This window comes from Euprymna scolopes, chromosome 38 (genome assembly GCF_053919585.1).
Source record: "Euprymna scolopes isolate OS-2025 chromosome 38, ASM5391958v1, whole genome shotgun sequence".
Lineage (NCBI taxonomy): Eukaryota > Metazoa > Mollusca > Cephalopoda > Sepiida > Sepiolidae > Euprymna > Euprymna scolopes.
In genome coordinates, this window is record NC_136519.1 from 32125170 (window position 1) to 32142382 (window position 17213).

The following is a 17213-nucleotide window of genomic DNA, read 5'->3' on the forward strand; positions in this document are numbered from 1 at the left end:
AGGACCGTAAACCACTGATGTATTTGTGTTACAAGGTATTGTATCTCAATACCTGATAACCACTGTCACAGTAACAAATTTAGCGTATGGTAGCAAGAAAAACAGTATTAAGTTAAATATTTACTTTAGAAACGAGATGGATGAAAATGTCTCTTGTTAATAAGTTCCCGAGAAGAAAAAAAATAACAAAGTCCTTGTCATTAAGGTTCGTTAAAGTGAAAATAACTAGACATACCTCTTGTTGACAGGATGTTCCGAAGTGAAAAGAATATTAAGGTCATTGCTGTTGAAGTTATTAAAAGTGTAAATAATTTGAAAAGTCTCTTGTTATTAAGGTTTGTTGCTGTCGACGGTGGGCGAATGGCTTCTACTACTATGAGAAAAAAAAAAAAAAAACGGTAAAGACATTTGAGTTAGCTGTTGCTGCTGTTAGAGAAAGAAGTAATTCATATGAGTCGTTGCATCTGCCTCTGCTACCACTGCTGCTCAGCTGATGTTTCGAGCATTTATATACCGTGCATGTGGGCATAGTTGTAAACATATTTTCAGGTGTAAACAATAGGAAACTTTTGCTGCCAGATGTGTCTTAAGGATACGGTTAGCCTTGTAGGGAATGTTAGTTTCCCTAATTCTGCTTTTGTTTTATTTCTATTTAAACCATGGTGTGTCTGTAAGTGAATTTAGACTAAGTTTGTCACTTGTCTTTTTATAAATATTTTTATCACATATTTTCGTATCTTATCTGTCAAAATTTTTTGGCTTTCTCTCTCTCTCAATGTTTTGCCCAATAATTCTTTCCTATAATGAATTGAGTATCGCAGTGGAAGGATGAGTACAAAAAGCATAGTTTCTAACAACTTAATGAGTCGTTAACAATCGATCAAATATTGTAGTAAAGCACAGGTCGGCGCCATTGTCGCTTATGTATCGATGCTGTCATATCAGTGGCTGCTCCTGATGTTTGGATGTCTTTGCTCCTGCTGATGCAATCTGTGTTTTGTTTACATGCCACTTTGCCGATTAATCTGTAATCGGTCAATTGGCTGATTAATTACTTTTCTCTTTACTATTAAATTATTTCATCACTGCCAGGTGACTCATCAGATAGCTTTGACACATTAACACAGTAACTGCTAATTTAACTTAATACTTAATTAAGTGTCTGGCCACTATTATGGGCTTTTGCCTTTATTAAATAAAAAATTACAAAATACAATTTCTAATTCTTAAATGAATTCATTAGCTAAGAAAAAGAAATTACAAACCAACTACAAAGTACAAATTATAATTCTTTAAGTGAATAACTATAAGCTGAAGTTCTGCACCTGCTGCTCATCTTCCTCTTCTATTCTAGTTGCCTACCTCCTCTGCTCTCATAGTTTCGTCAGTATTTAAAGTTGAAATGTAGAAAACATTACACTTTCTCTATTCTCATGATGCAGCCTGTTCCTCATAGGTTGATACACATTACCAAAGAGCCTCTCACTCTCCAAGATGAAGGTGGTGCACTTAAATATTTTGAAGCTAGTTTACTCAGCAGTAGTAAGGTCTCCCATATCTATTTCCACCACTGAAATGGATCACCTCTTGCAAGTAGTTGTAAAATTACGTAATGGTCAAGTTCTTTTGTGCATTTAACCATAAGGGATTTACTCCTTTTGAGTTTAGATTGTGATTTGTATTTTTCTGTTGTAATTGCAGTTTGCAGGTTTACCTGCTCTAAGTTTTGATTTGTTACTGTGGGCTTATTCGAAGCTAATTCATCAAAAAGGCTTGAAAGAGAGAGCTTTACTTTCACTTTGATCTTCTTGACCGTCAGTCAACAAAGCTTGAAGAGATACATCCTGCCTATTCTGCTCCATTATCATCAGTAGAAAGTAAAAGACGTAGAATCCAATTCTTAGTATTTTGCATGTCATTCTTTTGAAATTTAAATGCGAATCTTGAATCTAGGAAAGTAAATACACAAGTTTTTATTATGGGATGAAAATCTTGTTTCCATGGATTCATTAAATTGTGCAACAGTGGTAAGGATTCCACTAAAGTCAGAAATATCAGAATTAGATTGGACAACTTTTGAAAGAAATAACCTCAAAGCTAAAATTGTAGGTATCATTATCGATATGGTTTAAATTCTGTGATTTGCTTCTTTGGTGATTTTTTTAAAAATGGATTCAGTAACTGGACAATTTTTTGAACAAGTCCCCAATGGTAAGTTTTTAAAGGTAGAAATTTTATAGTGTTGCAAATTCTCATATGAAAAAAAAAAAAAAAAAAAAAAATTCTGCCTTTTTGAGAAATGTTTAAACAGATAAAAAATATTCTGTTATTCTGAAAAACAGCCAAGTTCATTTGCTTATTTTAAAACCGAGACTTTTTCTGGGCATTCAATGTAAAGCAGAACGGTCCATAAATCATTTGTAAACAATCACAACATTAACTTGAACAAAGCCAACACAAAAATAAAATAAAGATGTTAAAACAATAAAAAACAATAATACTCAAGCAGAGAACTTTTTGGAAACCCATTTCTTAACTTGTGGAGGAGAGGGTGTTTTTCTAACTAGTCTGTACTTTCACCTAACAATTTAATAAACAATGCAAAACAAGTGAAGTTTTTTCTCTATATGTGTTTGATTGGGGAAGGGGTTGGGGCAACCACCTCAAATGGAGGAATGTGATTAGTGCCAAGCAACGAAATACCAATTGTATAAAGAACTATCGTTGATAACATGCAGTTCTTACTATTATTATATAAAACTAAATGGATGTTGAACATATGTTTACTTGGGTTTGTATTACTGTACACAGATTCGAAAAAGTTGTTAAAAAAGAAATATATAACAAATAAATGTTATCAAAGGCAAGATAAGTTACTTTTCTACCAAACTGAATATATTTTTCGTGTTTTTATTCAATTTAACATGTTTATTCAGCTCGAAAAGCATACAGTGTTTACCGATGTATTGGAAAATTCAAAATGGCGCCCGACTCTCTCTTTAACACGGTAAGTTCGGAAAAAGATGTAATAAATAATAAACTAGACAAAATACTGTTAGAAATTCGCTCAATATATGTTACCGTAACATAACTCGACATATATTCGGTGGTTTTTTAATAGTATTTTGTCTAGTTTATTATTTATAACACCTTTTCCCGAACTGACCGTGTTAAAGAGAGAGTCGGCCGCCATTTTGAATTTTCGAATACATCGGTAAACACTGTATGCTTTTCGAGCTTAATAAACATGTTAAATTGAATAAAAACACGAAAAATATATCCAGTGAGGTAGGAAAGTAACTTATCTTGCCTTTGATAAATTTTATTTGTTATATATTTGTTTTTTTACAACTTTTTCGAGTCTGTGTGTACAATAATACAAACCTGTTTACTTAATTACACCGCCATGAATAAACAAAGTAGAAAAATACTACATAAAATTATTACATTTTCTTGAGGATACTATTTAAGAAGTACATGGGGTAAAGATACTATTTAAGAAGTACATGGGGTAAAGAGCTGACATTTGGATATAACATTCTACAATATATATTGATTAGGCATACAAAATTCCAGATCTTTTAATAGTTTTTGCGATATATGGTTTTAAAATTAGTATATGTTTATGACATTTGATACTTTATTTTTGCCACCAAAATTGAACATTTTTATCAACTTGCAATGAAGTTTTCAAGTGGAATTGTTTAAAAAATAGGCATAATAATTATTATGTATAGAATTATATTGAATGTTCATATTCAATATGTCATCTAATTCAGTTTTATTTGATGATACTTTAAAAATTGTCCATCAGTGCAATTTTGCTATTATAAATGATGCAATGTTCACTTTTCACACCTCAAAAATGAAAGCTGAAATTGAATTAGAAATCATTGTACTTTTAATTCTACTGTCTTCTTATATTAGGAGTGACGAAAGCATCTTTTTTGACATTTTTACTAGTTACTTTTTTTTTTGTCAGTTGGTTTCAAAGTTGCCATTTTGTAATTTACACATGTTTGTGCCCCTTCACCCTCAGCAGGATAATGTATAATGTTGATCAGTGAAAAGTAGATATGGAATCCAATTCTAAAATTGTTTTCTATGCCAATCTTTTAAAATTAATATTTGAATCATGGATCTAGGAAAAGAGACATACGCAAGTTTTTACCATTTAGATAGGCTGAAAATCTTGTTTCGATTGATAACCGGAATTGTCCAATAATGGCAAGAAGGATTCCACTAAAGTCAGAAATACTAGAATTAGATTCACATGGTCACATTCAATGCTGCCAAGACTGGACTGGTTTCCTTCGGTAATTGCGGGAAACCTTCTCTGCCACCAATAGCAATGGCCAGGGACTCCCTGTCTGAGAGTACATCTTTCAAACTGCTTGGCCTAACGTTCACAGGAAACATGAGTTGGAACAATTATATGGAAAACATTTCCAGGGCCGCTGCGAAAAAGGTAGGCTCTCTCTACCGTGCTAGAAAACTATTGACACCTGAAAGTATCCTGTACCTCTATAAGGCCACCATTCGCCCATGTATGGAGTATTGTTGTCACATTTGAGCTGGTACATCTGCTACTAGTCTCTCGCTCCTATACAAGGTTCAAAAAAGAGTCGCCAATCTGATAGATGCCAGTTCAGGGCCTAAGTTTCAGCCTCTGTCCCATCGACGAAACGTTGCATCCCTCTGGCTCTGCTTGTTCTACAAGTATTTTAATGGTGAATGCTCTGACGAACTGCAGACACTTGTGTCTCCACGACGTAGACACTCTCGACAAACCCGACAGGCAGCTAAATCCCACCCCCACACAGTAGAGATCCCTAGATGTAAAAGATTTTTCTACCGCAGTAGTTTCTTCCCCAGAACCGCTAAACTCTGGAATTCCATTCCAGGTTCCTGCTTCCCTAACTGTACTGACATGCAGAAGTTCAAGTGCAATGTGAACCGACATCTTGCTGCCCAAATCTCTACATAGTGCCCCAGTAGCTGCTGCCCCTGATAGTAGCCCCCTACACCAAAGTGGCAATGTGCCTTGTTTGGGGTGAAAATGTAATATATAAAAAAAAAAAAAAAAAAAAAAAAAAAAAAGATTGGGCAGTTTTTGACAAAAATAACCTCAGAGCTAAGTTTGTAGGTATTATCATTGATATGGTTAATGCTCTGTAACTTGCTTCTTTGGTGATTTCTTCAAATGGACTCAGGAACTTGATATTTATTCAAACAAGTCCCTATTGGTTAGTTGTTAATGTAAGAATCTTAACAGCACACATTACAAGGGCTTTTGGTTGTTCATAATTTATTTTCAGTATATAATATGCTGAATTCCAATGTGATCACATCTTGAAGGAATTTGTTTTTCCAAATTAAGCTGATTCTGTATTTCATTTAATTTACTAATTGCTAATAGAACGCGATTAACGTGTATTTCTGTTACATGTAATGGTTGTCTTCACGGCCGGAGTTACAATGTAGGAGTTATTCTAAATCACATGCTCTAACATTAGCAACCATATTTGTTCCTGAATCCTGCAAGACTAAGAAAATTTTATTGAAGATTTTATACTCATCCAGAACATTGTGCAATTCTTCACTTCTTATTGCCCCTGTGTGTGCACCAGGGAATGGAACCACTGTAAGCACAGCTCTGCACTGTTCAAAGTAATTTGAAAACCAATGACCTTTGAAACTCAGAAAGGGAGCATTATCTGTTGTAGCTGTCCAAACGTCTGAAGTTCATGAAATGCCGCTAATTTCAAAAAGAAACAGGTGAATTTTTGTTTTACTTTTGTAAATATATCGAAAATTGTTTTACAGTGAAGTACGTTTTTAATTGAATGCTGTAATTTGAACAAAGTTTTGCAACAAATCTATTAAATTCAATGTCAGATGTTACAGAATATGGTTTAATATCAACAATCATTTCTCTTATCAGATTATGGAACTCTTGTGACGCGAGATCATTAATATCCCAAATTTTCTTTTCGGACAATATTGATTCTATAGTAGTTTGGTGTTTCACTGGAGACTCGTAGTTACTGCCACTTGTTCCTGGAATGCCTGTGCTTGAATATTCATTGTGTTTCCTTTTTCTTATTTCCAACTTTTGCTTCTTTTAAATGAACCTTTCTAAGATGGTTTTACATCTTAGTCATTCTAAAAGTTTTTACTGATTTGCCATCCTTTGATGTGATGGTTTCACATAACTTGGAAGCAGCTGTATTGTTAATCTTGGAACTGCCATCAAAATACTTCCAGCAGAAACTGGTTGCCATAATGGTTAAAAGTTGTTGTCAATATTTAGTTAATTTTTTACGTATTTAAAATACATAATCTATGTCTGATATCTAATTAGTAATTTATCTCAGTAAAATATACATTATCTAAACCAGAAAAATAAAAATATATATGTAACGGTAGTAAGAGTCCAAAAATGAGGAACAAGAGTATGACTGATGAAGAATGCTTTATTTTCAGTTTGCACATCGTCGCAATTTACTTTACAATTCATGAAAACTGATAATTTTCTTTGACAGTGATTTAAAGTAAAAAATAATGGTAATTCGATAGGACGAGAAAGGAGGGAAATTTTTCATATGTTTAGATCAATTTGCCTCAAATTCATAGCAGTTGCAAAAGTGTACATGTTAACAGCGTGTCATGCCTGTCATTTGATAATATGGTTTAGACAATGTATGTTTCTTCCAAAAATTTTCACTGGCAAGCAAAAGAGCAAGTTAACTTGTCTTCCTTTCCAACATAATTAATATTATTATCATTTACAACAAAATTTGCTGATAAATTGGCATTAGAAAATCTAATAATCGGCCAATTTGATAATCGGCACATCCCTAATATATATATATATATATAAATAAATAAAAATTACAATTAAATTTACCAAAATGATCCAAGATGGTAAAATTAAAGTATATTATAAATATTAAAGAATTAATATTTATAAAGTTATCTCAGCCAGATGTAAAAGCTCGATAAAACCAAATAGGAGATAGAGCTTATAATACGAGCAAACAGTTAATAGAACATGTTAAAAAACACTTTGAAATGAGTTAAAAACATATTTAATCTGAAAAGGAAACACTAGATAAGTGGATAGTCCTTAATCCGGAGTTTCAAAGAAATACTTTCCTTCTCATCAGAGGGCAGGAATTAGCAAAATGCGGGATCGGATTTTGCATGCAAATGTATTTGATGAAACAACAAGTAAGTCAAAGATCTTACTTGATAACAAAAAAGTGAAGCAGAGGGAATATGGCGAAGAAAAAGGTGATTACACGTGAATGGAAATTCAATTAACTTTCTTGAAGTTATATATTTGGATTTTACCATCACTGGATTATTTATCTTCCAGACTATCCATTCACGTGTAATCACCTTTTTCTTCACCATATTCCTTCTGCTTCACTTTTTTGTTATAAAGTAAGATCTTTGACTTACTTGTTGTTTCATCAAATACTTTTGGATAAACACTCAGCATAAATCCTTCTTAAGAGAAGAATCCAGGTTGTCCTTGATGGTCGTATGTCTAAACAATATGATATAAATGCGGGTGTGCCTCAGGGGTCGATCCTTGGACCATTATTATTCCTGATATTCATAAATGACCTCCCTGATAAAATAGTCTCTGAAATGGGTATATTTGCTGACGACACCATGCTCTATAACACGCATGAGGAGAAAACAAATGAACACATATCTAAAGCAATGGCGGAAACTCTAGAGGAAGATCTCCAGTCTGTAGTGGAATGGAGTCAAAAATGGATGGTAACGTTCAATGCTAAGATTAAGCTTGTTTCCTTTAATAATTCCAAGAAACCTTCTCAACCAATAATAGCTATGGCTAAAGATACATTACCTAAAAGCACTTCGTTCAAACTTCTCGGCTTAATGTTCACAGGGAATAGGAGTTGGAACAGATACATTGAGAGCATTGCCAGGGCTGCTGCGAAGAAGGTAGGCTCTCTCTACCATGCTAGAATATTACTTATGCCTGAAAGTATCCTGTACCTCTACAAGGCCACCATTCATCCATGTATGGAGTATTGCTGTCACATTTGGGCTGGTACATCTGCTACTAGTCTCTCACTCCTGGACATGGTTCAAAAGAGAGTTGCCAACCTGATAGGTCCTGAACTATGATCTAAGCTTCAACATTCTGTCAATGAGACAGAATGTTGCATCCCTCTGCCTGTTTTACAAGTATTTTAATGGTGGATGCTCAAACGAACTATGAACCCTCGTACTCCCTCGACGTAATCTCCCGACAAGCAGCAAAGTCCCACCCCTACACAGTAGAGATCCTAGATGTAAAACAGCCTTTTACTCTAATAATTTCTTGCTCAGAACTGCTAGAATTTAAAATTCCCTTCTGGGTTATGGATTCCCCAACTGTACTGAGATGCAGAAGTTCAAGTGTAATGTGAACAGACATCTTGCTGCTCAACTCCCTACATAGTATCCCTGCAACTTATATGTCCCTGATAGTAGTCTCTCTATATCAAAGTGGCACTGTACCTTGTTTGAGGTAGAAAAAAAAAAAAAAATTGTTCAGATACAAAAATTAAAACATCACCGTAAAAATAGGTTAGTTTTATAACAATTTGGTTTGTACAAATACTACTACTACTAAAATTAATAATTCTGATTTCGTTTACCAACGTCTCCCTTTAAAGAGATAGGATTCATTTTCAGAGAACTTCCTTCAATCCCGGCTCCAAACCAGAAGCTTCAAAGATCAAAGGTTTTCTTAAGGATATTGGTGGTACCTACAATAGCAAACATCGGGGATTCATAGTTTTTTCAAATGTCCTTTCAGACGACTTGATACTACTCATAGTCTACCAACTACAACCGGGATTATTTGTGTTTTGAACCCGTGTATACGTCTTATCTCCAAGGCCAACGGAGGAGCATAATTGCTCCACTTCTCGTTCTCCTTTTCTCTCACGTTCCTGTCCCAGAGCACTAAAAAGTCTACAATTTATAGTAACAACAACAACAATTTATAAAAATAATAATTCGGGCTAATGTGTATTTCAGCGGCGTAAATTATTTGACAGACAAAAATTTATAAAAATTATTTATTTTTATATAAAACACATTAGATCCTAAGGTTGAAATAAAACCCGAAAAATTTTTTTATGAGGCTAAAATGTACGACGACAATCGAGGCTGCTTTCTTTGTTTTGAAAATAGTTCACCGACCCCTCGGAATTCATTTGTCGATTTTTAAAGGTTTTTGGGTACGCTGAGAATGAATATTGCATTTATTTTTCGCGCAAACCTGCAGTTATCTGTATTTGAAGACATTCAGTATCCAACGTAATCACTATTGTTTTTGCTGGCGACCATCTTGTTTCCCATTTAGGAAAAAGAGCCAAACGGAGCCAAAAGGGCCAAAACATGGCCTCCAAAACAGTTTTCGGCTTCAAGGCCGAATGACCTCACCCTCACTCACCCTTCCGGATATTTTTCCGCTTCCCGATATCGAAACGGACAATCTTTTCACTTTCTTAATTATATTCTTTTTTTTCACTTTCTTACTAAAATGCGCGCACGCGCGTAGTCACTTGACATTTCACAAAGTGCATGCATGAATACATGACGGACATTTTAAATGACAAGAAATATTTTTCATAAAATAAAGTTTTCACCTCATTTATAATAGTAAAAATATTGCTGTCAGTAAGTTTTCACGAGCGGTTTACAAAAACATTTTTTATGTTTTTCGTTCTTCTTTGTGGGGAGGGGGTATTCAATTATGCTTCTTCAGTTTAATTAACTGTTTTTCCATAAGTAACGTGCCGACACTTACAGAGTAGAATACCGTTTAACATTTCACAGAAATTGTGTGTTTACATTTGGAGGGGGCGGTGGAGGGACGGTATTCTACTCTGTAAATGTCGGCACGTTAACTTTTGGAAAAATGGTTAATTAAACTACAGCTTCTGAGAAGCACCTGTTAAACTACACAAGTTCTATAATTGAATACCCCCTCCCCCAAAAAAGAACGAAAAACATCAAATATGCTTTTGTAAACCGCTCGTGAAAACTTTTTTTTTTTTAGATCAATTAAAAGGGGTTAATACCATGCAAACCGTCAATTTGTGACGGATTTGATTATCAGATTTGTGGCCAGCAACATCGAATATACTAAAAAAAAAAATCAAAACAAATTAGTGGTCGGTGTTGTGCCTGTGGCTCTGTCGTAGCGAAAGATAATATTTACCTTTTAATTTATTTTAATAAATATTACTAAAAAAAAAAAAAAAAGAAAAAAGGCCACCAATGTCTTAACAATAATTTACGCACTTGAAGCGAAAAAGACCCCTCCCCACCAAAAAAAAAAAAAATAGCGGCCAAAATCGTGGTTCCATACAGGAGCGTAAAAAAAGGCCAAATTTTCAAAACAAGATAGGCAGTCTCGATTGTCGTACATTTAGTCTTATAAAAAGTGATGGATAAATAATAAAAATTATTTTTTTTTCTGGTTTTATTAGCCTTTGGGTCTAATGATGTTTGATATAAAAATAAATATTTTTTTAAATTTTTGTTTGTCAAATAATTTACGCTGCTAAACTACACATTTACCAGATTAATAATGTTAGCAGTTGTAATTTGTAGTAATGACAAATTAATAAATAAATTTGATAAATTTTTACTCACCTTAGGAATCACCCTTAAAATGACGTTATCGGGTATGCTGAAAACGAATATCGTATTCATATTTTCTGCAAACAAGTAATTTTCCGGATATTAAGCAATGTAAGGTCTTTATGTTATAAGTAGTATTCTTGTACGTCCAAACGCGGGCACATTTTTGACGCCCTAACTTAAGGACTTACATTGCTTAATATTTGGAAAACTACTTGTTTGCGGAAAATTTAAATGCGATATTCGTTTTCAGCATATCTGAAAACCTGCAGAAGTCATTTTAAAGGTGATTAAGATAAAAAGTAAAAATGTACCATAAATTGTAATATAAATAATTAAAAACAACAATCTCGTGTTTATTTTTGTTCTAAAAATGCCGCATATTGAAAAATTTTTTTTTTTTTTTTTTTTAATATCTTAAATGTAATTTTTGGGTTTGTATTACTGTACACAGATTCGAAAAAGCTCTCAAAAAACAAATATATAACAAATAAATGTTATCAAAGGCAAGATAAGTTACTTTTCTACCAAACTGAATATAATTTTCATGTTTTTATTCAATTTAACATGTTTATTCAGCTCGAAAAACATACAGTGTTTACCGATGTATTGGAAAGTTCAAAATGGCGCCAGACTATCTCTTTAACACGGTAAGTTTGGGAAAAGGTGTTATAAATAATAAACTAGACAAAATATTGTTAGAAATTCGCGCAATATATATTACCGTGACATAGGTTGATATATTCGGTGGTTTTTTAGTAGTATTTTGTCTAGTTTATTATTTATAACACCTTTTCCCAAATTTACCGTGTTAAAGAGAGAGTCTGGCGCCATTTTGAATTTTCCAATACATCGGTAAACACTGCATGTTTTTCGAGCTGAATAAACATGTTACATTGAATAAAAACACAAAAAATATATCCAGTTTGGTAGAAAAGTAACTTCTCTTGCCTTTGATAACATTTGTTATATATTTGTTTTTTTGACAACTTTTTCGAATCTATGTGTACAGTAATACAAACCCGTAATTTTTTATTGCATATTTAAAAGTTTTAATTTGAAACCAACTAAATTGCAACTGACTTAATTTACATCTAAAATAATCTGCACTGACTTAAAATGAAATCAGTCGAAAACGTGTTAATGTAAAATAACTTGAATTAAAATAGACATGATATAAGCATTTAAAAGTGAAAATGAAAATAAAAACATTTTTTCCGGTAAAAAAATAAATGAATAAAAAAAAATTTTCTTCTCTCTCAAAGAACACGTGTTAAAAAAAAATAAAAATGGCCGCATTAAACAAAATCGATTTTGAAAATACAAAAAATGGTTAACCGTTCTTTCTTAGTTTTACACTATGCGAGGAAAAAAAACTGGCAAATTAATAACAGTTTCTGGTCAGGAAATGGGTGATCATTTTGGATTATATTTATATATAAAAGTTTTTTTTCAGTTATTTTTCGGTTGTTGCAAACACACACATTAGTTCTAAATTGACAGCACGGGAACAAACGTGGTAAAACTTTACAAAACAAATCTTTTTACAATTTTTTCAACAGCACAGGGAAGAGTTTTTAACTAGTCTGTACTTTCATCTAAATTTAATAAACAAAATAGATCGTAAAAATCGAAATTATGTATGTTTTTATTCGTTTTTGTTAGCGATACTTTCTTGAATGAATTCAAGTATTTATACGAAAGTGCATTTTTACCTTAATGCTTGTTGGGAATAATTTTCCCATTGACCAATCTGGTACCCCCTTTTTTAATGGGGAGCGACATATATATTATTTTTAAAATATAATTATCCCCTGACACGTGTTTCGTCGTCCACGACTCATCAGAGAGGCTGATTCTAGCGAAAATGTCATATTCCAAAAATCATATAAATCGATCAAGTAGTTTTTTTGTTTTTTTTTAATCAACCAGATTAACTTTTATGAATCACGTGTCAGTGGATAATTATATTTTAAAAATAATATATATATATATATATATATATATATATATATATATATATATAGCACGATCAGTAAACTGCACAAGCACAGATTGTTTCTTTTCTTGGTACTAGTGCAAGTGCACTTATTAATCCGTGCTGAAATAACATTTAGAAAGCCATTCTTAACATGGGGAGGTGAGGATGTTTTGCACCTATTCCTTTTGTACTTTTAGCCTTACAATTTATTAAAAATAGAGATCATAAAACTTTAATTAAACTTGAAAATACTATTTAAAAAAATAGCGCGGATCAATAAGTTCACTAGCACCCCCCTTTTTTTTTTTAAATCATAATAAAGCAAAAATTAAAGCGTAGTAATTTTTTTTTATTGCTTTGTCAAAATAATGGGTGACTAAATTCAACAAATTATTGTCTTAATATCAATTTGTCGAAGAAATAAATATTTTATTTTGAAATGTTCATATAAATACATAAATAAAATATAAAAAGACGAATCGAATCAATGAACAATGTTCATTAAGCATTGAACACGTGTTTAATTTTTGTAGCTTCCGTTCGGATTCTTTTTGTTTTTATTTTAAATGAAATAAAACTCACAAATTGTTAGACACTGTTTTAAAAACGTTAAAAAATTTCATTTTATTTCATGTCACTGTTTTTCTGTTAAAGTTTAATCATTTTTACAAAATGTTGAAAACACGATCAATTCGTATGTCAACATTTAAAACGTAGAATTTACACAAACGTATTTCAAATAATGTTATTATATAATTAAATAGCTAAATATTATTTTAGATTAAATAAAAATCTTGAACTATTTTCTTTTTTGATTTTTTTCCGTGAAAAAAAAAAATTAAAGTAAAATAAAAATACGGCAACTGTTCCAATCAGGGTGCTAATATATATTTTCCTATCTGAATTAAATTACATCGTTTTTGAAACATTTACATTGACACTTACGACGGCATTTAAAGAAAAATACAGAAAAGTCTGTATGAAGTACGTACTAGTTACAGAACGAAAATGTCATATTCCAAAAATCATAAATCGATCAAGTAGTTTTTTGTTTTTTAATCAACCAGATTAACTTTTATGAATCATAGTGTTTTTATCGGCCATGATTAAATCCGATGAAATAAATGGGGAGACAAATCAAATCGAAGTGTCGTAGTAAAAAATCAGCCTTTCGCTAAAAATCGTAAATTTTGATTTTCTTAGTTAAAAAAAAAAAAAATAAATAAAATAAAACTACTTGATCAATTTACGTAACTTTTGGAATATGACATCTTTGTTCTGTAGCGAGTACGTACATAATGCAGAAAAAAAAAATCTGTACTAAGTGCCAATTTGAATAAGCACCTAATGTTTTTTTTTTACCTGAAATGCGTAGAAGAGGTCACTAATCTACACAGACACCAAATAAATAAATAAACATAACTATATTTTAAATTATTTGTGAGACCTCCACCGGACAACGTCGGTGCTAATCGTTTATTCGTTCTTTCTTGTGATTTTTAATAGTCGTGAATTTTCTACGTGCTAAAAATAGATTTTAAAGTTTACAGTTATCTCCCCTTTTTAACTATAAATTGGAACCCTAACAATTGCGTCGAAAAGTATTTTTTTTTTTTTTAATTGTTTGCGTATAAATAAAAAGAAATATATTAAAATTGGTAATTTCGAAATTAACGAAAACTTCTAATTCTAAAATTAGCTCCCAAGTCTCAAGTTATAGAGGAAGATATATATTTTGCGATAAAGATGCTTATACAGTTCAGGCCCCATGGCTGACCTTAGTGGCTTGATAAAGTTACGATTACAGCCGAAAGACGATTACAGAAAATTAAACATGGGTTTATGAAATAGAGATTCAGGGAGGGAGGGGTGCATTTTTCTTTTTCTTTTTTGTAAATTGTTGCTTTTTATTTTTACTGCTTTCTATAATATAATCTTAGTATAAACAACAAAACGAAAAATTGATCATGTTGCGGGAGGCAAGATAAGCTACACTTATCTACCTGGATAAGTTTTCGGTGATTTAACTTATTTTAAAGCGTTTACTTAGCTTGAAACACAAGTAGTATCGAGTGTTACGTTAAAACAAAAAATTGTGTTATTTATTTGAAACCACACGGACAGCAACAAATTACAAAATACAATGAGCACTATGTAAATAAACCAGTTAGCATCTTTTTTTTTTCCCACTTCATGAACCCGAGTTTAAGTTTATTTACAATGCCTCCCCACGGGACAGAGTTAGACACCAGGGACCCTGAGGGTCGTTTTTTAACGTGGAGAAAAAGTACAAAAATTGTCTCAGTCATGAAGGATTTCTCCTCCACTGAAAGAGAACGAGAAATGGAAGTGCCGCAACTGCCGCATCTGAAGAACAGATACTATGTCAAACCCCGTTATCAGATAATACCGGGAATAATTATTTTTTAATGCCCATATATATAGTTTGAATATTAAAAGATATAGTAAAATATTAAAGTGTTCATTTCATTGGAAAAAAAAAAAAAAAAAAAAAAATTTTCTACTAACCTTGAAATTGATCTTAAATCCCCGCCATCCTCCGAAGCGGAAAACCAAACTTCAAGTAGTTTTTCGGTACCTTCAAAGAACATGGAGCAAGGTGATGAAGAGGACGCTGAAGCCATTGGAAAGAGAGAGAGAGAGAGATGACGGAAAGAGAATGTTAATTGAAATAATAATACACGAAGCCTCGTTGTGATGAATCTATAATGTCGGGCTTGACTACAGACAAGAATCAGCACTGCTTTTCACACACACAGAAAAAAAAGAATCAAATTTTCTTTTTTAAATTATTGAATTAAAAAGGTGTGAACGAACAGACGTAGTATAAAGTGACAAAATACCAGCCTGTCCTCTTTATATATATCATTCATCAAATACAAGAGGTTTTATGACTGGCTCCCTTCCTTTCCCCCAAACTCTCATCTTTCTATTGGAGAACCACACTTATAAGGGTGGAGTTAATATTATAGGGCAGGGGGGAAGCATTTTTAAAGCCAATCATATTAAGAAAAATTTGCTTATCGCCCCCTTCCTTCTTAAAGTTTGTTACAGTGTTTTATTTCTTTCACAAGGCCACAGGGGAGACAATCGAAGCAGCAAAACTGAAGCTGGCCTGCAGGACACTATATATACAAATGTAGGCAAAATATGGGCATATTTTATTGGTTTGAAAATATAGGTTCTTTTTTTTTTTTACCAATTACACAAAATTTTAACCATAGAATAGTTTTATAATATTTAAAAAGCTTGCAATATTCATGTAGCTTCGTTCCATGGAACCAAAGATATGAGCATTTCAATATTAAACTTGGCTACCAGAGTATATATATATATATATATATATATATATATATATATATATATATATATATATATATATATATATTGTATTGGTAGTAATTATTTGTTTGTTTAAAACAAAATATATAAGTGTGTCACCCAAAAGAGTGCTCAATGTTTAGACAGAGCAGAGTTGTCCTTGGCCTGACGAAGCGATTCCCTTACTGGGTTTTCGCTGAAACATGTATGCTTATGTGTAGCCATTTGTTTGCAAACTAAATTCACTTATATATATATATATATATATATATATATATATATATATATATATATATATATATATATATATATATATATATCCCTAAAACCTCTGACCTTGATGGAGGGGAGACTAACACTTACTGCTATAGTTTAAAATGATCTGAAATAACAGCAAGGAGGAGACTTGATTCCAAATATTTCTCATATGTTATCTCTCACCTCTTTGGTTTTCATACATAAAGTAAATTTCACAGTGTATAAGGATTATTTAATACTGGAGATATTCATAATCGTACACAATTTCAAAAAAAAAAAAAAAAAAGAAACACATGACAAATATTTGGAATCAAGTCTCCCCTTTCTGTTGATCACCCACCAGCAAATTTTAATCTACCTTCCATTAAGACACGATGTTTTAAAGAAATACGAGACATCCTTTGTATGTATGTATGTATGTATGTATGTATGTATGTATGTATGTATGTATGTATGTATGTACGTATGTATGTATGTATAGTCGCCGGAGACTAAACTGGTTCCCCCACCAGACTTGTTTGGTGAGGAGGGCGGCTAGTCTCCCTGAAGGATTAAAAACAAGACCTTCCAAAGGGCGAATGAACTCTTTTTCTGGGTCAACGGCCAACTAGCACCGTGTATATTTGTGTGTGTGTATATGTGTATTGGGGTGGAGAGGACTCACATAAGCCGTGGTGAAGGCAACCTTTCTAGGAGAAGCAAATCTCTGATTTAAAAAACCATAAAGCGGAAGTCCATTACCTGCATTAAGCTGGTCTGCAGTTTCATTTGTTGCTGGCTATCTTGCTCTTGCTTGTTGCTGGGTCTCAAGATTTTGAACCAAGAGAGAGACTTACCTGTCGTACAAAGCTAAGACTCTGTAACATCATATTTGTATAGATACTCCCTCAGCCATTTGGGCTCATGGATTTTAAATGTCTGAGGGAGTGGCACTCGTCTGACAAGACGT

At 32.5% G+C, this 17213-nt stretch overlaps 1 protein-coding gene across 1 annotated transcript in view; it reads right to left on the bottom strand.

Annotated features, from left to right (window-relative positions):
• LOC145263118 (S-adenosylmethionine decarboxylase proenzyme 1-like) overlaps nucleotides 1-15645 on the bottom strand; it is a 139676-nt gene extending 124031 nt beyond the window's left edge. The window contains exon 1 of the mRNA XM_080120061.1: nucleotides 15194-15645. Coding sequence (XP_079976187.1) covers nucleotides 15194-15309 — 116 coding nt within the window. The 5' untranslated portion in view covers nucleotides 15310-15645. The remainder of the gene's footprint in view (nucleotides 1-15193) is intronic.
• Nucleotides 15646-17213: the final 1568 nt, after the last annotated feature.